This window comes from Lynx rufus, unplaced genomic scaffold, assembly GCF_022079265.1.
Source record: "Lynx rufus isolate CCGP_SWC_20201006 ecotype Redwood Valley unplaced genomic scaffold, mLynRuf1.p SCAF_9, whole genome shotgun sequence".
In the NCBI taxonomy this organism is placed as follows: Eukaryota; Metazoa; Chordata; class Mammalia; order Carnivora; family Felidae; genus Lynx; species Lynx rufus.
This window is the reverse complement of record NW_025814897.1, coordinates 55,386,044-55,412,861: the sequence shown is the minus strand read 5'-3', so window position 1 is coordinate 55,412,861 and position 26,818 is coordinate 55,386,044. Positions and strand designations below refer to the sequence as shown.

Here is a 26,818-nt window from a genome sequence, read left to right as displayed (position 1 = left end):
CATTTTTGGCTTCAGTCATGTCTCTGTTCTCTCCCATCTACGCAGATGTCTTCCTCTGGTCGACCTTGGCCCCTAACATATCAGTTCTCTTATCAGTGTTATTTATTCATTATTCATTCAACAAGCATTTTCCCAGGACCTCCTGTGTGGCATGCTCTGTTCTGGGTGCTGGCTTAATTTAACAGTAATTCCTCAACCGTGTTGCTCCCTGCAGCTAGAAAGGTTCTGTGAGGGTCAGGCAGTTTGACTTCTTGCATTCTCTCGAATACCCTCGGGGAATTGCCACCAGCGACCCCCAGAGCTGACCTCAGGGCTCGAGGTGTTATCTTAACAGGACCAGATGCTCTGTCTCCCTTGGTGACCTTGGTGACACTCTTGTTCATGTAGCCCAAGATCCCACTGGCTGATTTAGCCTCCATCTAGCAGTGGTCTGTGCTTGTGGTCCACTAGACCCTTCAGATCGTTTTCAGCTCTTAACACTTTGGCCTGTGCCTCTGTCCTCTTTTCTGCGTGTGGCATGTCATGGCACCTTCCCCTCTCCCCTACCCTGCTCCCAGATGCACTCACGTATTCCACATCTTCCATTGACTGGAACGTAATAGCTGAACCGATTCCACCTCAGGCACTGGAGATAGGGACGTTTGTCAGATTGTTCCTCGGCCTCAAGTCTCCCGGGGGAGACTGAGGCTTGATATAGGTGGAATAAGTGGTGGGATTCTAGTGGGAGGAGACCTGGGCGTGGGGCTGCCGTGGGGTGCAGCGTGGAGGCAGGGCCGGCAGGCAGGAATCACGTGGGTCAGTGATTCTCCAAGCACCGTCCCTGGACCGGCCGCATCAGCATCACCCGGGAGGCTCGTCGAAGTGCAGATTCCTAGGCCTTGTCCACCCAGTTAAGTCAGAAGCGCTGGGTCTGGAGCCCAGGATCGTGTTTCAGTCCTGCAGCTGATTCTGATGACCTCTGAAGTTTGGGAACAGGGGTTTAGGTCAGAGATGGTGGTGGCCAGGCCAGTCCTGGTAGTGGGGCTGGGGGGAGGGTTCTCAGGGACCCTGGGAATGGGATCGAAGGCCTTGGGGGTTGAGTGTGGAGTGGTGAGGGTGACTCTGGGTCAGAGTGGCTACAGGGTTTGTCTAGGGTGACTTTACATCTCAAATCAGTAGGCCTCTCCTTCCTTGCTCCCCCCTACCCTCCTGCCAGGGTGTCCCCAGTAAAGCCTCTCTCCTTACACTGAGCGGCTGCTCCCCACCTCCCGCCCCTTCTTTCTGCCCCACGCAGCCTCCCTCCTTCACAAACGAGCGCTCCCAGCCCTTCCCTGGGAGTCAGGTAGTCGGGGCGGTTACCACAGCAAGTGACATCAGCAGTCTGGTCCCCGAGGAGCCCGGCCGCCTCCCGCCTGCCTGCAGTGCCTGTGTTACGGCCTCTTCGAGGCGTAGAGAGGAGGCGTTTGGGGACTCCCACCCCCATTTTGAGGGTTGGGCAGGGCCGGGAAGGGCCAGTGGCCAAGAGGGGAGGGGACGGGGGAGGGCGGAGGGGTAGGTGGGGCGTCTTTGGTGGCCTCTCGCCCTGGCAGCGAGGCCCCGGCACACCGGGCTCCCAGACGGCGGAGGAACAGCAGCACCTGGGCATGGCGGAGGACGGGCCCAAGCCACCGCAGCTCAACATGCCCCTGGTCCTGGACCACAACCTGACCAGGCAGATGCGGCTGCGTGTGGAGAGCCTGAAGCAGCGCGGGGAGAAGCGCCAGGACGGCGAGAAGCTGCTGCGGCCGGCCGAGTCCGTGTACCGCCTTGACTTCATCCAGCAGCAGAAGCTGCAGTTTGAGCGCTGGGACGTCGTGCTGGACAAGCCGGGCAAGGTCACCATCACGGGTACCTCCCAGAACTGGACGCCCGACCTCACCAACCTCATGACGCGCCAGCTGCTGGACCCTGCTGCCATCTTCTGGCACAAGGAGGACTCGGACACCATGGATTGGAATGAGGCCGATGCCCTGGAGTTCGGGGAGCGCCTGTCGGACCTGGCCAAGATCCGCAAGGTCATGTACTTCCTCATCGCCTTCAGCGAGGGCCTGGAACCCGCCAACCTCAAGGCCTCCGTGGTCTTTAACCAGCTCTGACGGCAGCTGCTCGCTGCTGCCCCCTCCCCGTGCCAGCCCTGCCCGTGCCCCCTGCCCCGAGGCGTGTGTTTGAGGACGTTCTTCTAGCTGCTGGCCTGTACTCAGCTCGCCCGGGACCCCCTGAGCCTGTGTCCTTCCTCCTCTCCTCTCCATGGTGCTGGCACTCCTGCTCACGGGAGGAAGACGCAAAGGACTTGTAGTCTAGAAGCTGGACCGGTGGCTGCTGCTTCTGCTGTAGACCATGAAGCCTGGTTGACCTTGTGTGGGCAGATGGAGGGGGCCGAGCGCATTTATTTTCTCTCTGCTTCGCTGTCCGGACAGAGACTCAAAGAGACCGAGAGAGACAGACATAGACACACAGAAAGAGAGATCCAAGTTCCCCGCCATCGGGCTTCCTCTGGAGATGGGAGATGGGGAGACTGACGACAGAGCGGCCTCCTTGGGGAATCCACACATGGGCATTTGGTACCCTCCTGGCAACAGAAGTCCAGAGGTGAACACTCAGCCTGAGGACCCAGGAAGGCACTTACTCCTGGCCCGGGCCTGGTGTGGTCCCATGATGCCCCAGGGGCCTCGGGACTTCAGGCAGGGTTGCTGCGGGGCTTGATTTGGACAGTGGGGAGTGACTGGCAGGCTAGCAGCTATGCTTGCCAACTCTTGCTCTTTGGAGAATGACTTCAGGAGGGAGAAGTGACAGGGAGAGGACATATAACATATTACAGAGGGATGTCTCTATCTGTACTTGTGCGTATATATTGAGAGAGAGCACGCTATATTCATAAGGCTACATTCTCGAGTCTGTACCTGCCCTGTGTGCAAGTCTGATTTTAGATGGTCTATTATGTAGTTGCCCAGCTGGTTTGCGGGTGGCCCTTAGCAGGGGCTTGGCCAAGATGGCCTTGGGGAGGGGGGCCCCCTGAGCTGAGAGCCTGTGAGGTTCATACAATGAAGTGGGGAACAGTATAGTGAAGGGGTCTCCCTCTGCCTGGGGAAGCTGGATAGCTGGGAGCTCTGGAGCAGGAGACAGTAGATTCTTTGCTGGGATGTCAGGTTTCTTCCAGGTTCCCGGGCAGGGAAGGCACAGGCCCAGTGAGCCTTCTTTGAGGGAGGGGCAGGCCTGGCTGGCACCTCAGGAAGTGACCCCAACACCCTGTCTCCAGGCCAGCCCTGGTTTGTTCTTGTCAGAAACAGGCCCATTTTCCTCACGAAGCAGAGCCATCGAGGGCTGCAGGACCCTGTGAACAGACACCCCGAGAGATAGAGGCTGAGAGCCATCCCAGTGGCTGGGGCTGCTGGGAGGGCGAGCCCCCACTCTGGAAATGTGCAAAGAGGAGCAGGTATTGGAGTTGGGATTCTTTTCTTTTTTTTCTTAAGTTTTATTTATTTGGAGAGGGAAAGAGTACACAAGTGTGGGAGGGGCAGAGAGAGAGGGAGAGAGAGAATCCCAAGCAGGCTCTGTACTGTCAGCACAGAGCCCGACGCAGGGCTAGAGCCCGTGAACCATGAGATCGTGACCTGAGCCGAAATCGGACGCTTCATGACTGAGCCACCCACGCGTCCCTTGGGATTCTTTAGGTGGGAATTGGCTGTGGTCATTTCTGACTTTCAGCTCTGGGGCCTGAAGTCCCAGCAATGCCTGCCTGCCTTCTCTGCTGACAACTAGGGGAGTCCAGACCCCTGGAGATGGCGCTGCCCTTTGCCTTTTTGCCGCTCTGGGGACCCTCATGGTGCAGACTACCTGTACCCCCACTCTGCCCTACCGTATCCACCCCATGCGCTGCGTGTCCCCAATAAAGCCTCTATTCCCCTGCCTCGCGGTGTGCAGTCTCTCACCGCGAGCCACCCCCACCGCTTCAGGAGCTCTGACAGCCCTCTTCAGTCCCTTCATAGCCCTGAGCGCCCCTCCGGGGCCTTCTCCCACATTCCCATACCTGCCCTGCGGCTTTCAGAGATGAGGCCTAGAGCAGTCAAGTGACTGGGCTAAGGTCAGACATCAGGATGGAGTTTGGAGACAGGTCTCCCGACACCCAACCAGGTACCAACACCCCTGAGAGTTTTTTCTCCAGAGACCCCAGACCACCTTCTGTACGGGACGTGGAGAGAGCCATGCTGGGGCCCCAGGGAGGCGGCATCTGGTCCTCAGCAGGTGGGGCCCAAAGGGGATGGGTGGGGATGCACCAAGCCACGCACAATCTCCCTCCCTTGTAGGGTGGCTGGGCAGGGGGCGGATGGGACAGGGAGTGGCAGGGGTGGGGGGGGTGGTGAGACCTAGGCTTGGGTTTCACTGAGCCTCTGTCATCCATTTAATACAAGTCCATCGGGCAGCCCCTGCCCTGATGACCAGATAAGACACCACCTTAGTGCCCCACTTGACCCTTCATTAGGACTCTGTCCTCTTGTCATCTGTCTGGAGCTCACTCGTTTTGGGGCAGAGACAAAGAGGCCCAGAGGATGAGGTCACTTGCCCAAAGTCACAGAAGGTATGGAGGGGCCAAAGGAGGGGTACATGTGTGCACCAGACTTTGTGGCCCCCTGGAAGGGGCGGGGACGGTGCCCCCACCCCTCCTGAGGGCCCAGGCCCTGGCAAGGCCAGCTTCTTCCCAGTGACCATGGTCAGGTCCTGCTTCAGGGGCCACACTTGGGGTTTTGCTGGGGAATGACCTTCACTTTGAAATGCTCCCCGCAGCCAGGTCTCACATCCCCACCCTGCACCCTGGAGCCCTCCCCGGGTCATCTGTGGCCACCTTGTTTCTCTTCCCCAAGCCCTGCCCTTCCAGCCACAGCCTCCATCCACTCCCAAAGATGCCTCTGGAAGGGGTGGGGGCAACGGAACCCAGTCCTTCCACCCCTATTCTCCTCCCCAGCAGAGACAAGACTGGGTCAGGAGGAGTGCAGTGGACGGGAAATGAGGACCCATTTTCCATGGAACCCACAAGAACACAGAATGAAGACACTTGCCGTTTCCTGACCTTCGCCCCCCCCCCCCCGCCCCCGCCAGGCAGTGTGTGCAGTGGCGAGGGGCCTGCCACTGACCACCTGTGACCCTGGGCAGCCTCTCTGAGCCTGTTTCCTCGTCTGTTGGCAGGAGTTAATGACGGTGCCTCCTTGTAGGGCCCGTATGAAGCTTAAATGAGTTAGTAAAGCACTCAGAGCCCCTCATGAGCTGGTACACGACGCCCTCTCTCCGTTTGCTCATTGTTACTCTCCCAGTCACTGTAGACACATGGTCTCACTTTTCAGTTATTCTGAGAGGAGTGTCAGGACAACCTGTGTACAGAGGAGGAGCACAGAGTTCAGAGAGGTGAAGGGAGTTGCCTGATGTAACACAGCAGCCCAGTGCTTCTGGGAGCAGACAGTGTGGGGAGGGATGGGCAGGGGCCAGGCCTGGCTCTGGTTGGAGAGTGGACAGGAGGGTGTGGATTCTTCTCCGACACTGTCACCAGGCTCAGGATGGGCACAGCTGAGGGGATCTTTAGCCCTTACAATGTAGCAGGGAGCCCAGCAGGGGCGGGGGGGGGGGTGCTGCCTCAAGGCTGGGGTCCCATGAAGGTCTCTGAGGGCAGCTGAGCATCTGGCTGTGCCCTGTGAACAGGAAACCCTGGGCCCCTGCAGGTGCATCACCTCCTGCTTTCCGACTGGCGAACGATGTGGCTCTGCTCTCCCAAGGGTGTGGGGGGGAGGGGGGCAAATTTCCTGGCCTTGTCCGGTCATGGCATCTGAAACTCGGGAATTTGAGACTCTTGGAATCAGAAGCTGCGAACTGAGGAACCAGGAACCTTCTGGTTTGGGGACTCCCCTCACCTGACTCGGGTAACACAGGAAGCCCCACTGTAGCCTGACAGCCTGCAGCCCTGCTGGCCTTTTACAGAAATGCTCCCAGTTAGCCCTCTGGGGTCGCAGGCAGAAATCTGTGAAAAGCTCCTTCCCTGTGCGCCCCCCCCCCACACACAAACACACACTGACATTGACATTCTCTCTCTCTCTCTCTCACACACACACACACACACACACACACACTGACATTGACATTCTTTCTCTTTCTCTCTCTCTCACACACACACAAACACACACACACACACTGACATTGACATTCTCTCTCTTTCTCTCTCTCACACACACACACACACACACACACACACTGACATTGACATTCTCTCTCTTTCTCTCTCTCTCACACACACACAAACACACACACACAAACACACACTGACATTGACATTCTCTCTCTTTCTCTCTCTCTCTCTCTCTCACACACACACAAACACACACACACACACACAAACACACACTGACATTGACATTCTCTCTCTCTTTCTCTCACACACACACACACACACACACACACACTGGTGCTCACACACATGCATGCTGTGTGCACCCATATACACTGACCGTCATGCACTTGCACACTCACACCTGCGTGTCCCATGGCTCAGTCCCAGGAGGATTTGAGCCTGGAGTGCTCCAGGCACCAGGGCATCAGGGGGTGCTGTGGCACACCCGTCGCCTGAGGTTTCTGGGCTGATTCTGTAGTGGTGCCAGGGGGCCTACGAATCCCACACAGTCCTTTCCTTGCTGCTGGGTCAGCCCAAGTAAGTGCCGTGACCCCTCAGGCCTCTCTTTTCCCATCTGCGCAGGGGGCTGCTGCTGATGTTTCTCCTCTTGGGAGGCTTGACCAGGTACCTGAGGTCCGTGCCAGTCCCAAAGTTTGCAGATTGTTGTGTGAGTGCACGTGATTGTCCCGCATACCCCAGTGAGGATGACCCCTCACATGTGCACAGCCCTCCACGGTTAAGGCAGCACCTCTGAGGCCACTGTCCATTTTGGTTTGCTTTTCTTTCTTTTTGTTTTTAATTTTTTTAATGTTTGTTTATTTTTGAGAGAGACAGAGCGTGAGCGGGGGAGGGGCAGAGAGAGAGGGAGACACAGAATCGGAAGCAGGCTCCAGGCTCCGAGCTGTCAGCACAGAGCCCGATGCAGGGCTCGAACTCATGAACCGTGAGATCATGACCCGAGCTGAAGTCGGACCCTCAACTGACTGAGCCACCCAGGCGCCCCCATTTTGTTTTTCACATCAGCCCTGGAGTAGGGTAGGCAGATGCCTACACTGAGGCTCAGAGCGGTGGCCTAGTCGGAACCTAAGTCTTTGCCGTGCACCGTGATTGGCAGTGTGTCCGTAGTGGGTACAAGGTCACCAGCCGGTCAGGGCTCTGCTGTGGCTGGCACTTGGAGACTTTCCTTCCAGAAAGACTTGGCCGGCTGTGGAGCTGGGCCAGGCCCTATGCTGGGTGGGGTGCTGGGTGGGTGGGGGAGATCTGGGTGTGAATGGAGCTCAGCTTTGCCCTCCAGAAGCTCCCTTCCCAGGATCAGGGAAAGAGCCCGTGGGAGCACCAGGCCTGGAGACCCCTGCAGGCTGCTGCTGAGCTAGCCCCTGAGGGACAAGGATTGGGACAGTACTGGCAGAGGGAGCCACATGAGCAGAGCCGAGGTGGCCTGAAGCAGCGTGTGTGTAGATTTCCATGGGGCCCGAGGGAGGCAAGTGTTCAGGGTGAGCCTGAGAGTCAGCGGAGCCCCAGGGCTGTGAATGCCAGGCTGAGGAGCTGGTGGCCGTGGAGATGGGGCATTTCACTTGGGAGGAGAGAGATGTCTTCATGTGCTCCCTCGTACCCATCCCTCGGCCTCAACAATTGTCAGCTGGCAGCCGGTCTTGTTTCCTCTTATTCCCTCCCACGCCCTCCAGGCAGCTTCCCATTTCATCTGTAAATATTTCTGGATGCATCTCTGAACGATCAGGAGTCCTCAAAAACAAAAACAAACAAAAAAAAAACAAAGCTCTGTAACCATAATCTTATAACACAACTCAAATAATTCTACAATACTTCCTTCATAGCGTCAAATACCCAGTAAGTGTTTTGGTTTCCAATTTCTGCCATAAACGTGTATATGTTTTATGCTTTGCTGGAATCAGATCCAAACGAAGGTCCGCGACTCCAATGGTTTGTTTCCCTTCATCTTTTATTGTTTTCCTTGAGATTTCTTTGCTGAAGCCACCTGGCCTGTCGAGTTTCCAACTATCTAGATTTTGCTGCCTTTGTTTTTGTGGCAGTGTTTAACATGTTCTCTGTGCCATACATTTCCCGCAAAGGACTGACCCCTAGAGGCTCGATAAGGGTCAGGTCCAAGTTTTTTGGCATGACTGCTTCATAGGAGACATTGTGTGCTTCTCTCACAGGGCCCGAGATATCTAGTTGTCTCTGTTTTTTGTGATAGGAGAAGCCACCAACGACCATTGCTAAATCCATTATTTGTCGGTGGTAAAATAGTAGGAGTCTAATATTCTAATTTCGTCCTCATTTCGTAGCTGCAACTCACCTCCAGATATACACCTCCCTTCCTCTGTTGGTTACCCTGTGGTACAGTCTGTATAGAAAAGGCGGGATAGGGGCGCCTGGGTGGCGCAGTCGGTTAAGCGTCCGACTTCAGCCAGGTCACGATCTCGCGGTCCGTGAGTTCGAGCCCCGCGTCGGGCTCTGGGCTGATGGCTCAGAGCCTGGAGCCTGTTTCCCATTCTGTGTCTCCCTCTCTCTCTGGCCCTCCCCCGTTCATGCTCTGTCTCTCTCTCTGTCCCAAAAATAAATAAACGTTGAAAAAAAAAAATTTAAAAAAAAAAAAAAAAAAAAAAGAAAAGGCGGGATAAATCCTGATTCTTGCCCTTAATTTTCCAGTTGTTAAAAAAAAAATGAGTCTATTTCCCAGCTGTTCTCCAATAGTGACTAATTATTTGTAAGTATCGCTGTGGTCTCCTAGATTGGAACATATTTGATGTGTTTTCATCCATTGCAGTAATCATCCTTACCGAAGCTGAGATTGGCCCCTCTTTGGCCAGTGGGAGCCTCTTTAGGTTGGTTCCTGAATCCTTTGATGTGGCCCCAGGGTTTTGCTTGCTTCCTCGATTCCTGGGATGACTGGATGTGGTGTGCGAGGGTTTGTGTGCCCGTGAGAGCACACCTTCCTGGACAGTCTCCTCCCTCTCACTCAGTACCCTGCTGGCAGCAGAGGGGTTGTGGGGGTAAGAAGCTGGCCATGCTGGGCCCACTGGCCATGACGTAGGAGGGGAAATTGAGGCCCACAGGGATCCCTAACTCAGGATCTGCAGGCCCTAGAGCCTCATTAGCTGCTTCCCGAGCCCCAGAGGGCCCAGAACCAAGCCCTGGGTTTGGCTAATGATCCCTCTGCATCCCCAGAAGTACCTCCCAGCGCCCTGTGAGGGCTCCTCTTCCTCCCTCCCCCGGCCCCACACAGTCCAGAGCTTTCAGAGCAGGGAGGAGTGGAGGAGGGTGCACTGGCCAGGCCAGTGTGCTCAGCTTCGGATTCCCTATCCCTCTGTGCCCTCGGGCAGCTCCTCGTTCCTCAGCCTTCCCGTCTGTGCAGTGGGGATGATAACCCATCCTGCAGGTGCCCCGTTTTTGATACAGCTTTCTGTCCTGAGCGCAAAGTGGGAGAGGGCGCCGGGGGGCTGGGGCAGAGGCTGGCCTGGGAGGTTTCAGAAAGGACACAGAATTGACTGAAAATGGACCAGCCAGGATAGAGCCTTTTCTGGGTTGCAGACACTGTAGAGGGCCCTGAAACCCTGAGTGTGAGTCCTGCCTCCCTCACCAGTGCCCACGGGCAACATTGTGCCAGCAACTTCCCATAGTATTGCCTCAAAAGGTAGCGATAAAGGTCAGGGGCGACAGAGAGAAAGGTGTGCCTGGCACCGGGCCGGGCTCCGTGGATGGCAGTGCGCCTCTCACTGTGGTTGGCATTTTCATTCTCTTGGTCTCCAGTGTCTCGCAAGGGACCGTTTGTCTTCGCCAACATCCTTGTTGATGGTAAGAGGTTTGTAAACAAAAGCCTTCTTAATGAGCGTGGGGGTTGGGGAGTGGTTTTTGGCAGAAGAATCTGGTCTGGGCCTTGGGATTTACGGCCGTCTGCGGCATCTCTGGCTCCTCAGGCTGGATGCCTGGGTGCCCACCCCCATGCCTGGGGGTGGTTTTCTTCCAGAAGGGGCTGCCTCTGGTCGCAGTGGGTTCAGCCCCACTTGGTCCCAGGCTGGGCAGGGCCGGCAAGTCAGCCTGGCTTGAGGGTGACAGGCTTTCCCTCCTGTGCCCACCTCCCGCTGCCCAGATGTGCCGCGTCTGCTTGGGGGACGCCCACAGCCAGCTGTCAAGACACCTGCTGGGAAGCGGCTTCTGGCCCTGCAGGGTCGAGCCCACCTTTTCCTTCTGTCCATGCTCCCCCATGCTCCCCCTGTCAGCCTCAGCATTTGCCTCTCCCACCAGACTAAGAGCCTCCTGAGGGCAGGGACCATGTCTGATGTGTCCGGGTCCTCGGTGTCAGCACAGACCCAGTGCAGAGCGGTCCACAGGTCACAGGTCTGAACCCTGGCTTCCAACAGTCTGCCTGACTCCAGAGAATGTGTGTTTTCTAGCTGTGTGACCCTGGCCAAGTTACCTGCCCTCTCTGAGCTTTAGTTTTCTTAGCTGTAAAGGGTTATCCTGCAGATTAAACTGGGATAAGCCATGGCAGTCCTGGGTATGGCACCTGGCATGTCCGAGATGTTCCATAAATACTATTGTCAGAGACCCACTCAATGCCTATGAACTTTTTCACTCGGTTAACACGTGTGTATTAAGTATTATGTCTGGGCCAGGTCCTGGACCATGTATGTGCTGGGCATATACCAGTGACAAAACCTGATGCATCCCATGCTTTTAGAGAGCTAACATTTCAGTGAGAGTAACAGAATTGAACGCAGTGTCACACAGTTGTTTAATTATAATTGTGGTAATGGTCTCTGAGAAGAAGTGCCAGAAATGGACCGACAGGGGTCCTGGCCTATAGTCTGAAGAGTCAAGGAGAGCTTCCTGGAAGAGGAGGTGGACCCTAAAGGGCAAGTGAGATCAGCTGGGTGAAGAAGAGAAGGAAGAGCAGGTGCGAAGTTTCCGAGCAGAGGAAGAGCCTGGAGCAGGAGAAAACGGGGGTGGGGGTGGGTAAGGGGTTAGAAAAGCCAGCCTTGGAGCTGGGGGTGGGGCAGTGTACATTAAGGGTTTGGAGGTCACCTCCTAGAAAGGCGACGTGATCAGAAAGATTACTGTGCTGCTGTGTAGGGTGAGGGCACAGGTGGTTGTTGATGCCACAGGTTATAGTGTTCTGGGACGAAGAGATGGGGTCTGGGCCAGCGTGGTGCTGGGGACAGAGAGGAGAAGGAGTTTAGCAGAATGTAGGAGCTCCGAGTGGCCTCACTGGCTGGAAAGAGGGAACGGGAGGAGGCCGATGTGGCCGCCTGCTTCTGGCCGCTGCTGGACGGGGCGGTGGCGGCACCCTTCACCAGATAGGAACCGGAATTGGTGTAATAGATTTCTGAGTGCTGGAGGGTGCACAGGGAGCCCCGAGGAAGGGAAGGGGAAGCCCAGAGTGACAGCCTCCAACCACTGTAGAAAAGGGAAGCTGAGGCCCAGAGAGGAGAAGGGTTCGCCCAAGTCCCACACTGGTTTGTGGCAGAGATGAGACCTGAACCCAGTATTCCTTTCTATTTTGACTCCCTCGAGGCATGGACCCCCATTTCCTCAGGAAGCCAGATATGATCGTCACTGCGTTCCTGTCCTGTCCTCCTCCCCATCCAGGTCATCCCAGACTGGAAGGAGCAGGAGTGGGACCCTGAGAAACCCAGTGCCTACGCGGGCATCTTCCACTTTCACTTCTGGCGCTTTGGGGAGTGGGTGGACGTGGTCATTGATGATCGACTGCCCACGGTCAACAACCAGCTCATCTACTGCCACTCCAACTCCCGCAGCGAGTTCTGGTGCGCCCTGGTGGAGAAGGCCTATGCCAAGTAGGTGCTGGTAGGGTTGGTGGGCAGGTGGCCAGGCTGGGGCGGCTCACCTTGTGGGCTCCACCTGGGTGCTGCTCTAGCCGGGGAGCCCAGGGCACGGCCAGCGGAGCCTACTCTGTGGCAGGTGAAGGTCTGGGACCTGGTGTCCAGTCCCCAAAAACCAACCCACAAAGGGAGGAATGGTTCCTCCTTGTTCTAGCTGAGAGGGCAGAGCCAGGGCTCACATTCGGGTCGGTGGTTTTTCCCCAAAGATGCAAGCCACCCAGCCCTCCCTGGCAGCCTTGCCGAGGATGTGATATCTCAGAGCCAGGGCTGGTCGTGGTGGGTGGGCCCTCCCCGCCGGCTGGGCTCCCCTTCGTCCACTCATCCGTCTTCCTGACTGATTGGCCATCCATTCTGTCTCCACTGACCCCTCCTCCTGTTCTGTGCCAGGCCCTGGGTCCCCAGCAAGGGCACAAGCAGAGGTTTGCTGAGCTTTGGAGGGCTTTGGGGCAGAGAGACCTGCTCAGGCCCCTGTAGGCCTGGAGCAGGAGGGCCAATGGGGTCAGAGACCAGCCCACCAGCCCTGTTGAGAATCCTTCCCTGGTTCCTCCTCCCAGGCCCATTGGTTGGTCTCCTTGGACTGTGCGTGCGTGTGTGTGTGTGTGTGTGTGTAAAGGAAAAAGGAAAACAACAGCTCCCAACATCAAAAACAAACTTAAGGGGTGCCTGGGTGGCTCAGTCAGTTGAGTGTTGATTCTTGATCTCGGCTCAGGTCTTGATCTCACAGTTCGTGAGATTGAGTCCCATATTGGGCTCTGCACTGACCGAGTGGAGCCTGCTTGGGGTTCTCTGTCTCCTTCTCTCTCTCTGCTCCTCCCCACTCATGCACTTTCTCTGTCTCTTTCTCTCTCTCAAAATAAATAAAGTTAAAAAAAACCCAAAAAACCTCAAGGAAACACATTGACACATTCCATTTTCAGTCCTAAGAAAGGAAAACCCGCCCCCTGGTGGTCACTGAGTCTCCATGGTCCTAGGTGCAGACCCCTCTCCCAATCCGTGAGAGCCACTTAGTAGGCTTGCTCGTATTTAGGTAGCAGTTTTATTAATTTTTTTTTATTGTGGTAAAATATAGAAGGTATGGAAATCCAGGCAGAAGGTAATAAAAGTCACCTGTATACTCCTGCATATTCTTTTGGGCCCCTATGCTCCCTTTTCCCTGTTTGAGGCCACCTGAGTTAACCAGGCCTCCTCCCCCTTCAGGAAACTTTGCTGCCCTCCCCTCAAGGCCCTGCCCCCACTCCTGTCTCCCTCCCTGCGCTCCCTGCATCCTCTCCACACCTCCCCGCTCCCTCCCAATAGCAACTCGTATTTATTTATTATTTATTTATTTATTTATTTATGAATGAGACAGAGAGAACGAGAACCAGTGGGAGGTGGGTAGAGGGAGAGGGAAAGAGAGAATCTTAAGCAGGATCCATGCTCAGCGTGGAGCCCGACACAGGGCTCAATCCCACGACCCTGGGATCATGACCTGAGCTGAAATCAAGAGTTGGATGCTCAATCGACTGAGCCATGCAGGTGCCCCCACCAGCAACTTTTAATATCTTTGATGCCTCTTTTTGTTTATAGGTTACCGTCCAAAGCCTGTGTTGCTGCTTTGTGGGCCTGGATTTTCAATTTATGTAATCTGTTTTGTTATATGTCCCATTCAGCTGCTCACATCCACATTCAGCACTGCCTTTAAGACCCCAACCCTTTCCCTGACATTTTTTTTTTTTTTCAACGTTTATTTATTTTTGGGACAGAGAGAGACAGAGCATGAACAGGGGAGGGGCAGAGAGAGAGGGAGACACAGAATCGGAAACAGGCTCCAGGCTCTGAGCCATCAGCCCAGAGCCTGATGCGGGGCTCGAACTCACAGACCGCGAGATCGTGACCTGGCTGAAGTCGGACGCTTAACCGACTGCGCCACCCAGGCGCCCCTTCCCTAACATTTAAAGAAGAAGCCACAGTTGTGGCCCTAGCACCTGAGATGTTGCACATAGTAGATGCTTAATGTTTTTCATTTTTTATTTTTATTTGTGTTTTTTTTTTTTTTTTTTTTTAGTAATCTCTACACCCAACACGGGGCTTGAACTCACAACCCCGAGATCAAGAGTTACATGCTCTTCCACCTGAGCCAGCCAGGCACACCCCGATGCTTAATGTTTTTTAAATAAATTATTGCATACATTTTAAACATCATTGAAATCCAGCTGTATTGTTTTTTCAAAAGTAACAAGCTAACAATAGTATTTTGCCTGCTGTAGGAATTCCTTTACAAGGCTTCATTCAATGGCTACCTCATATCCCAGAGCACAGAGGCAACATTAGTTTTTATTTTTTTTTAATGTTTTCTTTATTTTTGAGAGAGAGAGCTTGCACAAGTGGGGGAGAGGCATAGAGAAAGGGGGGACAGAAACTGGCTCTGCACTGACAGCAGAGAGCCTGATGCTGGCCTCAAACTCATGAGATCATGACCTGAGCTGAAGTCGGATGCTTAACTGACTGAGCCACCCAGGCACCCACAGCAGCATTAGTTTTTTTTTTTTTAATGTTTATTTATTTTTGAGAGAGAGAGAGAGAGAGTGAGAGTGTGAGCAGCGGGGGAGCAGAGAGAGAGGGAGACACAGAATCCGAAGCAGGCTCCAGGCTCTGAGCTGTCAGCACAGAGCCTGACGCGGGGCTTGAACTCACGGACCGCGAGATCATGACCTGAGCCGAAGTCAGACGCTTAATCGACTGCGCCACCCAGGCGCCCCTTTTTTACCTTTTTTTTTTTTTTAATTTTTTTTCAACGTTTTTTATTTATTTTTGGGACAGAGAGAGACACAGCATGAACAGGGGAGGGGCAGAGAGAGAGAGAGAGACACAGAATCGGAAACAGGCTCCAGGCTCCGAGCCATCAGCCCAGAGCCTGATGCGGGGCTCGAACTCACGGACCGCGAGATCGTGACCTGGCTGAAGTTGGACGCTTAACCGACTGTGCCACCCAGGCGCCCCTTTTTTACCTTTTTTTAAAAATTTAATGTTTATTTATTTTTGAGAGAGAGAGAGAGAGAGCGCGCGCGCACAAGTTGGGGAGGGGCAGAGAGAGAGGGAGACACAGAATCCGAAGCAGGCTCCAGGCTCTGAGCTGTCAGCACAGAGCTTCACGAGAGGGCTTGAACTCACGAATCGTAAGATCATGACCCAAGCTGACTTTGGACACCCAATGACCTGAGCCACTCAGGTGTCCCTAACAGCAGCATTAGTTTTTAAAGTCAATTCCCTGTTGTTAGACATTTAGGTGATTTCTAGTTTTACGTTGTTATAAATAACGTTAATTATTTATAATTGATGTTTCAAAAGATACGTGAGTTTTTAATACTTTTGAGAAGAATTGCTCAGTTTCTGGACAGTTAAGTGTTGGAGACAGACCGCTAGGGCTAAGGAGAATTTACCTGATAAAACGGGGTGGTTCAGGGAGACAAACGCTGGCCTGGGAGCCAGAGACCGGGATTTCAGTGTTGGCTCTGCCGTGACCTGCTGTGTGACCTTAGTTTGCTTGACCTCTCTGAGTCCCCCAGATCTCCCCTGTAAGGCGAGGGTTTTAGACAGGTTGGGGAGCATGAGCGGGGAATTCTTTCCACATTGCTCCCCAGGCTGGCGGGCTGTTACCAGGCCCTGGATGGAGGCAACACGGCGGATGCGCTGGTGGACTTCACAGGTGGCGTTTCCGAGCCCATCGACCTGACTGAGGGCGGCTTTGCCAACGATGAGGCCAAGAGGAACCAGCTCTTTGAGCGTGTGTTGAAGGTGCACAGCCGAGGAGGCCTCATCAGTGCCTCCATCAAGGTGAGAACACAGAGGCAGCCCTCCCCATCATCAGCCCTTACTGGGGTGTCCCAGGCAGAGCCCCTGCACAGACTAGCTCATAATCTGGACGTTCAGCCTCATGGGTGGAGGGGAGCAGCTGGAGCGTGCAGCCCCCTCCCCGGTGCTGGGCAGCACGAGCTGTAGGTCCCTTGCCCTGACCCCCTACACTATGAAATACCTTGCTATTTGACCAGCATCCCCCTTTTACGGGCATCTTGTATTGGGGCAGTAGGTGTCTGTGCATCTGAGGGTCCCTTAGTCAGGGTCGCTACAAGGCGACTGGAAGAGGGGAGGGAGACTCTGCTCCTGGCACAGGCCCAGGTGCCTCAGGAGGATTGTCTTATTTCATCGACTGCTTTTATTTCAGGTGGGGGAGCTGGGGCTCAGTGCAGGCACCAGTGGTGGGTCCGTAGTCTGGCTCTCTGGAAAAAGAAAAAGCCCTGCTTTGTAGCGTTTGCTGATTTCTTTGGCGTAAATGCTCCCACCATGTTGATTTCAAGCTAATGTTTTAACAGTTGCACAACTGAGCCTGTGCCAGTTAACGCCAATGCACTCCTGGGCCACCCCACTTTAGCTGCCCCATGGGGGCTTTGTGCACACGGAGCCCACCCGCCTCCCTTTGTGTGGGGCTGCCATTCCTTCCCTGTCCTATAGAGGGTGGTGTAGGCACACACCATCCCTGCCCCTCCAGCTGGAGCCTGACCAGACCCTGCCTCTCTGGGCAACTGTGTCCTCCTGCAGGCAGTGACAGCAGCAGACATGGAGGCCCGCCTGGCATGTGGCCTGGTGAAGGGACATGCATATGCCATCACTGATGTGCGCAAGGTGCGCCTGGGCCACGGCCTGCTGGCCTTCTTCAAGTCGGAGAAGCTGGACATGATCCGCCTGCGTAATCCTTGGGGCGAGCGGGAATGGAACGGGCCCTGGAGTGACACGTGAGGCCCGGGGATGGGGGTGCGGGCACAGGGCAGACCCCAGGTGGGTGGGCCCCAGTATGAGAGCTTGGGCAAGGACAAAGGTGGGTTTCCTAGAGGAGGTGACACCCAGGCTGGGCCTTGAAGGATATGGGAGGAGGATGACATTGGGAGACTTACTTTGCAGTGGGCACGTGTGTGGGGGTGGGTGGGGGGTGGATTCTGCAGGGAAGAGACCTGGAAGTAGGGATAAGCTGATTCCTGTAGAGGACAGAGAACCCAGTCTGGCGATGACTGGGAAAGAAAGCAGGGAGGGAGGCCACCAGGGGTGAGAATGGGGGTGACTGCTCATGGCCCTGGTGAGGTGAGGACCGGAGCCAGGCCCCTGGTGAAGGAGCCCCCTTCCTTGAAGGTCATCCTGCCCTTCCCCCGCCAGCCTGCAGCCTTGTTCTCAGACCTCCAGCCCCTGGCATGGTGGCAACCCACGCTTACCAGACAGGCTTTTTGGAGACGGGCTGGGCCTGGCCCTGGGTGCCCCCAGCTATACCCACACTGATGGAGGCCTGGTTCTGGGCTGTCCCTCGGGCCTCCTCTCCCTTGCCAGGGTGGCCCTGGTGGGGTCCCTCCTCTTACACTCCTCCCTCTTCCCTCCCAGCTCAGAGGAGTGGCAGAAAGTGAGCAAGAGTGAGCGGGAAAAGATGGGGGTGACCGTGCAGGATGATGGGGAGTTCTGGTGAGTGTGTCCGTGCCCCACGCGGGCGTCCAGGGCTGGGGGGGGCGCCTCCTGTAGCAGGGAGCACCAGATGGAGGGAGGCAGATGCCTCACCACCAACTTGCTCTGTGGCCTAGGACAAATCACGCCTGTTTGCTTCTCTGTGAAATGAGTTGGGCAGTAATGGGCCCGTTCATCCCCGTAGTCCCCAGTACCAACCTCCAGGGACCCTGCGCTGCTCCAGCACGCAGGCTGGGCCCTCAACAATTAGGCCAGGATGCCGGCAGATGGGGATACGCGGGGCAGGGGTAACGCTGGCAGCCTGATTGCCGAGAGCTGCCGAGAGCAGCTGGGGATGAGAGGCCTCTTGGAGTGGCTGCCTCCTAAGCTGGGCCCCAGGGTCAGGGGAGCCCTTGGTGGGCAAGGAGAGAGACCCAGCCCAGTCAAGAGAGTACGCTTAGGTTTGAGAAGAGGGAGTTCAGGGAGGCCAGGGAGGTGAGGGGAGCTAGGGGGGCACGTGGGTTGGGGTTGGGCTGGGAAGATGGGAGCAGCCTAGCTTAATACTGTTGCCGATTGTCACAGCTAGTCTTTGCCGGCTCCCGTCTGCCGGGAGTTGTACTGCGTGCTTTTACTGCATTACTTAATTCCCATGCTACCTCTGTGAGGTGGGCAGCTGTTGTTAGGTTCATTCCCATTTTACAAATCAGGAAACTGAGGCCAGAAGAGATGTGAAGGGGCCAAGTGACGCCACCTCCACACTCACTCCCGTGTGGGTCGTGCTTCAGAGCACACAGGGTGAGTAGGCGGGTGGCCAGCCAGGGGGACCTGCCCAGCCTCGCCCCCTGCCACACCCAGGATGACCTTCGAGGACGTGTGCCGATACTTCACCGACATTATCAAGTGCCGTGTGATCAATACGTCTTACCTGAGCATCCACAAGACGTGGGAGGAGGCCCGGCTGCGTGGCGCCTGGACGCGGCATGAGGACCCCCGGAAGAACCGCAGCGGGGGCTGCATCAATCACAAGGACACCTTCTTTCAGAACCCGCAAGTGAGTGTTTTCGGGGCCCCTACTCCGCCCCTTGGGCAGCCACGGGGGCCGTCGCCACTGCCCTGCATGGGCTCCTGCATGACCTTGGGTATATCCCTGATCCCCGTGGGCGTCTGTGCACCTGTCTGCATAGTGGGGGTTGGGTGGGTGTGTTCGGATGGTCCTGGGCAACCTGCAGATGGTAAAGGTGAGGAAGCTCGTCCAGAATTACAAGGACATATAGAGGGAGGCTGAGCTGAAGGCTCGAACCCCTTGTTTCCACACACACGGTGCTCTCCTTCCAGGGGAACTTGGCCGGATTGGCTCTTCCTCAGGGAGGACCTCTCCCCTGCGCCTCGTTTGTTAGGACCCTGGCAAATGTTTACCTTCATTTGGCACCGACTGCGTGTGGACTCAGAGCTGAGCATCCATGATCTCAAAGAGTCCCCCCGCCCCTCAGGCAGCGTAGGCAGCGTAGGCCCATCTCACAGATGAGGGACTGAGGCCCAGAGAGGTGCTGTGATTCACCTGGACTCACACGTGGAACTGAGGCCCGGCTCTGGCCCAGCTTCCAGGAGCCAGCAAGCCTGTCTCCGGCCCGGTCTCACTGCCGTGTCTCTCTTCCCTGACCTTCTCTGCAGTACATCTTTGATGTCAAGAAGCCAGAAGATGAAGTGCTGATCTGCATCCAGCAGCGGCCCAAACAGTCTACCCGCCGGGATGGCAAGGGTGAAAATCTGGCCATTGGCTTTGACATCTACAAGGTGAGGCCAGCTGGGACCCCTGCTCTGGGTGAGGAGAGCGAGGGAGCTGGATTTTAGGCCACCTTGGCGTGGGGGAGAACACTCTAGAATACTCTGGCCACTGACATCATCCCTGCCATTCTGGCCACAATGGCCGATGCCATGGGCATGCTGTGGCGTGAGCCCTATTCGGAACACCCACAGAGGCCCAGCCTGCCTGGGGTCAGTGGCCATGGAAGCCCTCAGCCTGATTTCCTCCTGCCACAGACCCACTGGCTATTTGGTGGATGGGAAGGTGGTCAGGGCCAGGCCCTGGGAGGCCCCCGCTGCTCCCTCCCTCAGGCCTCTGGGTCCCCCTGAGGTGGACGCCTTGCTGGGCCCTGGGAGGAAGCATCTTGGGCAGAGCCAGGTGGGCTTGCCGCTGGCCGCTCCCCCTGGCCTGGGACCCGAGGCCCTCCTCGTGTTGCGACACCTGGTATGTGATGGCACTTGGCATAGCGGGATGCCACGGGCCTGCCAGACACCGAGAACCTCGGGAAATCACGTGGACGTGCTGGGCACCTGGTCGGAGTTGAGCCCCTGCATTTGAGGCGCTCAGTCCCATCATGACACTTTGTTCGTGTCCTTGGGTTGGTACATCCATTGCGTGCTGAGGTGTTGTGACTTTGACATGTCGTGACCTAAAGTGACATGGCTGTAGCTTATCATGCCACTCGTTCCAGGAGTTGTCTGGCATGTCCTGGCAGCTGGTGATGTCATCTCCTGGCCACGTGCTGTGTTGTGGGCAGATAGTGACACAGCCGCTGTTACCAGGGGGCTGCCCGTTGCCCCCCTCCTCCTAACGGCTTTACTGAGATGTAACACACATACTATGCAGTTCACTCATTTAAAGTGTGCAGTGACCTTTAGCACGTTTGTAGGGTTGTGCGGCTGTCACCAGTCGATTCTAGAACGTTTTCATCCCCCCAGAAGGGAAGCTCACACCCTTTAGCCGGCACCACTCAGTGCCGTCCGGCTCCCTGCCACCATCCACCCCCGAGCCTTAGGCAAGCACTCGTCTACTGCTGTCTCTTTACTTGCCTTTTCTGGGCATTTCGTGTAAATGGATCAGGTCGCTCTTCTCACGGCAGCGAGGGCGCGATGTGCGACGGAGGTGGGGGGACCAGGGGCTCCGTGCGGACCAGCCTCCCCCCTCCCCACAGGTGGAGGAGAACCGTGAGTACCGCATGCACGGTCTGCAGCACAGGGCCGCCAGCTCCATCTACATCAACTCACGCAGCGTCTTCCTGCGGACGGACCAGCCCGAGGGCCGCTATGTCATCATCCCCACCACCTTCGAGCCAGGCCACACTGGCGAGTTCCTCCTCCGGGTCTTCACTGACGTGCCCTCCAACTGCCGGTGCGTGGGGGGCTGGCTCAGGGCCGGGGCTGGAAGGGCCGGATTCCATAGCAGGCTGACCCAGAATCTGCAGAGACGTTGAGAGTCTGCCCGAGGCGTGGAGCCCAGACCTCCAGCCTCCCTGGGCTGACGTGAGCACCCACGTCCTTCCCCTCCTTCCCCTGCTCCTCTGTCCCAGCCTCTCTCGGCTACATAAAGGGGCAGTATTTCATATGTGCATAGCACTTCACAGTTTACAAAGCTTTTGCTCTCTTCATTTACTTTTCCTGGACCCCAAGCGGGGGCCTGACCTTTCCATTTTACAGATCAGAATTGGGGATCGAGGTTTGGGGTGGGGGTGGTTTCCAAGGTCACGACCCCAGCGGTCGAGTTGGCCTAGGTGGACTGCTAGAGCCATCCCCTCCCTGCTGGGGTGCAGGCCCCGTGAGCCCCCACACTGTCCTCCTACCCTGGTAGTCAGCCCCGATTCAGTGCTCCTTGCACACAGTGCAGACCTGGGAGGCAGCACGTGTGGTGGGCTCTGGAGACCTGGGTCCTGCCGGCCCAGGCTCCACCTCTGTCTAGCTGTGGGGCAAATCCCTTCTCCCATTGAGCCCAGCGCGCTTCGTAATCTGTAAAATGGGTGTGATCACCCAGGGCTTTGGGAAGATCACAAATAATACCTGTAACATCCCAGCAGGGGGCTTGGCACACAGTGGGTGCTCAGTAAGTTGCTTTTTCTCTCCGGGAGGACGGGGCTCCCTGCAGTAGAGAGAGAGCAGCAGGAAGCCCGTGGTGGTTTGCCCAGGATGAGCAACGTCTGGACTACATACTGCTCCCCTCCCCTGCCCTCTTCTCGAACCCCCTCACCTTCCATCTCCCTGGCCCCCTCCACCACCTCACCCCTCTCCTCCTCTGCCCTGTACCAGGGAGCTGCGCCTAGATGAGCCTCCCCGCTCCTGCTGGAGCTCCTTGTGCGGCTACCCACAGCAGGTGACCCAGGTGCACATCCTAGGGGCTACCGGTCTCAAGGACTCCTCAACGGGTAAGCTCGCCTGGGGAAAGCTCTGGGACCCACCTCCCCAAGGAGATGGCCCATGCCCCCTCCCCACTGCTCAGCAACAGACACCCAGCCTCCCGAGCTCTCTTGCTCTCACTGAATGAGCAGACCTTTCCTAACATCCACTCGGGACCCAGCCTTGGAATGAAACTGGGTGCGTAGAGAGGACCGGGCTCTGCTGCCTGCTTTTGGGCAGCTTCCCGTGGGGTGGGGCAGTCCGACACAGGGACAGACAGCTGGGAGGCAGGGCTTACAGAAGGCTCCCTGGAGGAGGTGGCCTTTCTCCAGGCTGAGGCGGCATTAAGATATGAAGCCCAATAAGGCGGGATAGGGAAGAAAAGTGCTCTGGGCAGGGGGAACAGCATGGAGGCCAGAGATGACCAGTCTGCCCCCTCCTGTCTCTAGAAGTTAGGAAGGGAGTCAGGCTGTGCTGTCCCTTCTGAATATATGAACTCCGTCCTCTGCTTTGGGAAGGGGAATCACCTCCCAGACTTCTGTCCCACTGGGTTCTGCCCCAGGCCCCATCATCACCCCGTGGCCCACTCAATTTCTCTAGGGGCCAACTCTTATGTGATCATTAAGTGTGAAGGGGACAAAGTCCGCTCGGCGGTGCAGAAAGGTACCTCCACACCCGAGTACAACGTGAAAGGCATCTTCTACCGCAAGAAGCCAGGCCAGCCCATCACAGTCCAGGTGAGCCCCACCGTCCTGAGGGTCTCCCCTGGACCCCCTGCCTGATGTTTTCCCACTCATGGGGGCTGGGCCCAGGGTGGCAGAGCTTTTCTTGGGGACCCAGGAACACTAAATTCTGGTTCCCACTCTGTCCCTGACATGGCCTTGGGAATTCTCTTGCCGGCCCTTCCTCATGCCCCAGAGTGCCCCCTGTGGGGTGAGTTGTATTAGATGGTGTGATTTTGAGACACAATAGGGTTAGTCTCCTGGCTGGGGGCAGTGGTCATCTCTGCCAGCTTTGCCCCCGTGGCTTGGGAGTTGTTCCTTAAATCCCACTGGAAGTGGGTCCACCTGGAGAGGTTGCACCAAGGTGGCATATAGTGGGGGTGGCTGTTTCCCCAGAGCAAGGGGCCAGAAAGCCAGGGTCCTGGACTTGGGCTTCCTTCCCTTCTCAGGCCAAGGTGGCCCGTGGATGTTGATTTTGGGCTCATTAGTGGGAAGTCCTCTGTCCTCCCGGCACAGGCCAGGGCCTCCCCGGGGGCGTGTGGAAACCATCAGTAAACAAATGCCCAGGTACCCTGGGGAAGCCACTGTAGGATTTCCAAGTTTTCCTAACACTGGGCCCCACTGGATCAAATCACAGACCCATAGCTGTTGGGGCTGAAAGGACCCTTAGGGGCCGTTGATCCAACCCTCGTATTAAACATGGGGAAATCACTTGTCCAAGGTCACCTAAGGTCAGTGGCAGAACTAATAGTAACAGACTAGACTGTATATGGAAGGGAGTTTGACAGATGGGAGGAAGCCTGAGGCTCCGGAAGGGGACGGCCTTGCCCAGGGTTCACGGTCAGGCAGAGGCAATGCAGGGCTCCTCTTAGCCAAGGCTTGCACTGCAAGAAAGGGGTTCAGGGCCCTGCCACCAGCACCCCCACAGACCTATACTCCTGCTCTTAAAGATGCCCCCCCCCCCCCCCGCCCAAACCTTATCTCCTCCCAGATCTGGAACCACCGAGTCCTGAAGGACGAATTCCTGGGCCAGGTGCACCTGAAGGCCGACCCGGATGACCTCCAGGCCCTGCACACCCTCCACCTCCAGGACCGCAGCAGCCGGCAGCCCAGCGACCTGCCAGGCACGGTTGCTGTATGTGTCTTCAGTAGCACGTCCCTTACGGCCGTCTGACCCCTGTCCCTCTGCCTGGCCTCCACAGTTTTACCGCCATCTGCATGTCCCCAGCCAGGCCAGGGACTAGCCTGGGAGCCAGGACACTGGGGGCCTTTTCCCAGCTTTTCCGCTGACTTGCTGTGTGACCTTGGGAGGCCTCTGCCCCTCTCGGGGCCTCAGTGTCCCAAGGACCCCGAAGCATTCCCTTCTCACGGAGGAGTCTTCCTGCCTGAGATTTACAGTAGCTCTTCCGACCCCAGCTGTCACCACTGCTAAGGGACTCTATCCGTTGAAAACGTTTTCTCAAGGCCCTGCTGTCTGCCGACGGAGTGCCAACCTGTCACTTGTTTACACAGGACCTTTCACATCCCCAGGCCCCACTCTTGCCCCTTGTGTCCCGGACCCGCCCCCGTGTCCCAGACTTTGCTTTCTCTGTCACCTACACCTGGTTCTCTAGCCACCTTGAAAGGACTCTTGGCTGTTGCCGGGTTTCTGCTTAGGCTGGAATTAGGAAAATGTGCAAGTGACAGTCATTCATTCTCTACTCCTGCCCACTTGCCCATTCATTTATTTATTCAACAGAGATTTGCCAAATGAATAAATGATGCCCATGAGACGCCCGCTGGAGCTGGGGCCTCCCTGCAGCTCTGGGAGACCTGGCATCCACCCGGGGCCTCACCCCTGCCCGGGTCCTCTCAGAGGTCGACGCCCAGACACGGCTGCGGCCTCACCCCAGGTTCCGATTTCACGCCTAGCCTCTGGGTGAAGGCCCCTAGTGGGATGGTGGCATCTTCCTGCCTCCACTGCCTTCATGTCAGGAGGACACCCCCCTTTGGTCGGCCAGGAGGGTGTGGCAGGCATGGGGACCTGAGGGGAGGCACATGCTTTCAGGCCCCCCTCTGCTGCAAGACCTGGGCTTTTCCTGGGAGGAGGCCTGGGGTGGCAGTCTCAGGCCCACTGGGCTCAGATCACTTCTTGGGCTTGGCAGGAGACCGGTAAATCCGTCACCTGACCAGAGGCCCCTCTTCCAACATTCCCTGCAAAATGCAGCCCTCCTCTTGCTGCCTGGACCAAAACGTTCCTTTAGTCCTCAATGTTTTATATTCTTTAGTGTTAATCAATCTTAACCAGGGGTTTTTAAAGGAAGACTGAAAGCCTGAACCCCTTTTTTCATCTTAAACTCCAATTCCTGTGGTTCCCCTGATTTTATTTTCATTCTGCTGGGGGAGGGGGTGAGGGGAAGTCACATCTTCTCAGAGGAGGCCTGCAGGTGGGTGAATAAGAGGGTATTTTTTTACTTGGACGTATCGCAAGCCGGCACCACCCGTGTTCTTGGTGAGCGTTGGCCCCATGACCTGTTTCGGGTCCCTTCTGTGCCCTTCCCTGGCTCCAGACTGGGCACCGTAAATGAAAAAGCCGAGGTGGTTCAAGAACAAGAATTCCTGTGGCCTTGCTGGGAATTCCTTTTGGGCACCCGAATGTTTGGCTCCAGATCTGGCTGTTTGCTGCAGTGTCCTGGCTGGAGGTGCTGGCTTCTTGACTTTGCCTCCTCACTCTGTGGCCAGCTCTCCTCCTGTGCCCTGGTCCCCGGGCCGCACGAGGGGCCAGGAACTGAACAAGGAGGACAAGAGGATTCCTTCTCGAAAAGCTGGGACTTGCCCTCGAGAACCTGGGCCTGGGGCTGGGACATGACCATATGACCAGGAGCAAGTCACTGAAACCTCCTGTGCCTCGATTTCCCTTCTGCAAAGTGGGGCTAATGGTTCTTGTTCGTCAGCACTCTCGCTAACAAGTGCTGAATAAGGGCAAAACCGTACCCTTTATGTATCTCTGTATGCGTGCACACTATATCCACTCATGTAATCACTTCCCAGTGTCTTTTTTCAAGTGAAGGCTCCCAAGTTGGGGTGGAGACGTGAGGGCCAGCCTGGGGCTTCTGGGGTGGAAACATGGGTCTTTGCTCAGCCATGCCCCCTTGGGCTAGGGGGCAAACCAGGATCAATTGGCAGGGCTATGTGGGCTTCAGTCTGAGGATTGGGCACTGCCTCTTCCCCCCTAAAACGGGTTTGGCAGCCCTCTCCTTGCTTCCTGCCCCTCTGAGTGGGCCAGGCTGGCTCCTGGCTGTGCAAATGTCCCTCCCTGATCCCTGGGCGAGTGAGGATAGATTTCTTCCAGGCTGGGACTGGAGGGTGGGTGGGGAGAGCAATTGCTCTGCTCACCTGATGCACCCTTCAGCCCGTGGGGCCCACGGAGTCCCCATTTGCATCTGGGCAGGGCCTCTGGTCCATACCACCCGGATGTGGGCTTTACTCCCCTCAGGGCCTACCGTGGGGTCAGGAGTGGATACCTGTTCTGTTCTCAGAATAAACATTACTACAGTCCCAGAAAGACTTTCTTGTATCTGTCTGTCCCTCTGGGGGTGAGGGACAATGGAGGGAATATTCCCAGGCTTAGGTAGGTGACTGCCCTCTGGTCAAGAGGCTCGTGAGGGAGGACTTGAGAGTTAACAGCTGAGGCTGGACCCCACTGCCTGCCCGGTGCATCTGTGGGCAGAGGTCATTGGGATCATTCCATCATTGCTTCAGCTGGCCTCATCCCAAGCCCTGTCCCGGGCACTGGGGATGCAGGGAAGCAGCCACAATCCCATCCATTGGGCAGTCTACAAACTAGTGGGGAAGGCCAATGGGAACACTCCAGTCCTAACAAATGCCACCCAGCGAGTGACTGATAAGGCAGTGGGAGTTCTGGGAGCTTCCAGCCTACCCCGGAGAGCAGGTCGAGGCCCCGATGCAAGTGGGAAATGGAGGGAGGGAGACAGCCACAGGAAGAGGACCTGGGTTTGTGGGGCACAGGCAGATGTGGGAGGCTGTTGAGAGGAAGGTGCTGGCAGCTCCAGTCGGGGTTAGGGGCTGGGGAGAAATAGTGGACAGAGCTCAGTGATGACTGGGGTGGAGTGGGGAGTGAGGGGAGATGAATTAAGGCCAATTTGTAGGCTTCTCGACAGGACTGCGAGCAAAGGACATTGTGAATTCTGAGCCCCGCTTAGCAGACTAGATGATAGTGGGTGCTGAATACACTGTTGCTGTTACGTCAACTGGAGATCACTGCGGACCTCTCCACTCCGTACCACGCTGGGCCCGTCCTCGCAGATCAGGCCTGCATTCTGCCTCAGTGTTCCTCTGGGGGTCTCAGTTTTCCCATCTGCAGGCTGACAGCCTGGGAGGCTCCGCAAGAGAGCTGACTGGGGGAGTGGTGGGTAGCAAGTGTCAATGGCAGGTGC

At 56.5% G+C, this 26,818-nt stretch overlaps 2 protein-coding genes across 4 annotated transcripts in view; both read left to right on the top strand.

Annotated features, from left to right (window-relative positions):
- CAPN5 (calpain 5) overlaps nucleotides 1-25,926 on the top strand; it is a 53,492-nt gene extending 27,566 nt beyond the window's left edge. For all 3 annotated transcript variants that reach the window (XM_047070787.1, XM_047070788.1, XM_047070789.1), the window contains exons 4-13: nucleotides 11,780-11,988; nucleotides 15,654-15,846; nucleotides 16,609-16,802; nucleotides 17,437-17,514; nucleotides 18,349-18,544; nucleotides 19,165-19,287; nucleotides 20,469-20,665; nucleotides 21,574-21,689; nucleotides 22,261-22,397; nucleotides 23,374-25,926. In XM_047070787.1, coding sequence (XP_046926743.1) covers nucleotides 11,780-11,988; nucleotides 15,654-15,846; nucleotides 16,609-16,802; nucleotides 17,437-17,514; nucleotides 18,349-18,544; nucleotides 19,165-19,287; nucleotides 20,469-20,665; nucleotides 21,574-21,689; nucleotides 22,261-22,397; nucleotides 23,374-23,556 — 1,626 coding nt within the window. In that variant the 3' untranslated portion in view covers nucleotides 23,557-25,926. The remainder of the gene's footprint in view (nucleotides 1-11,779; nucleotides 11,989-15,653; nucleotides 15,847-16,608; nucleotides 16,803-17,436; nucleotides 17,515-18,348; nucleotides 18,545-19,164; nucleotides 19,288-20,468; nucleotides 20,666-21,573; nucleotides 21,690-22,260; nucleotides 22,398-23,373) is intronic.
- On the top strand, nucleotides 1,623-3,263 carry OMP (olfactory marker protein). Its single transcript, XM_047070790.1, has one exon. It carries the CDS (start codon nucleotides 1,623-1,625, stop codon nucleotides 2,112-2,114), a length of 492 nt encoding a protein of 163 aa, XP_046926746.1. The 3' UTR covers nucleotides 2,115-3,263.
- Nucleotides 25,927-26,818: the final 892 nt, after the last annotated feature.

Coding starts and splice junctions, on each gene's coding strand:
- OMP (XM_047070790.1), top strand. CDS start 1,623: ATGGCGGAGGACGGGCCCAAGCCACCGCAGCTCAACATGCCCCTGGTC.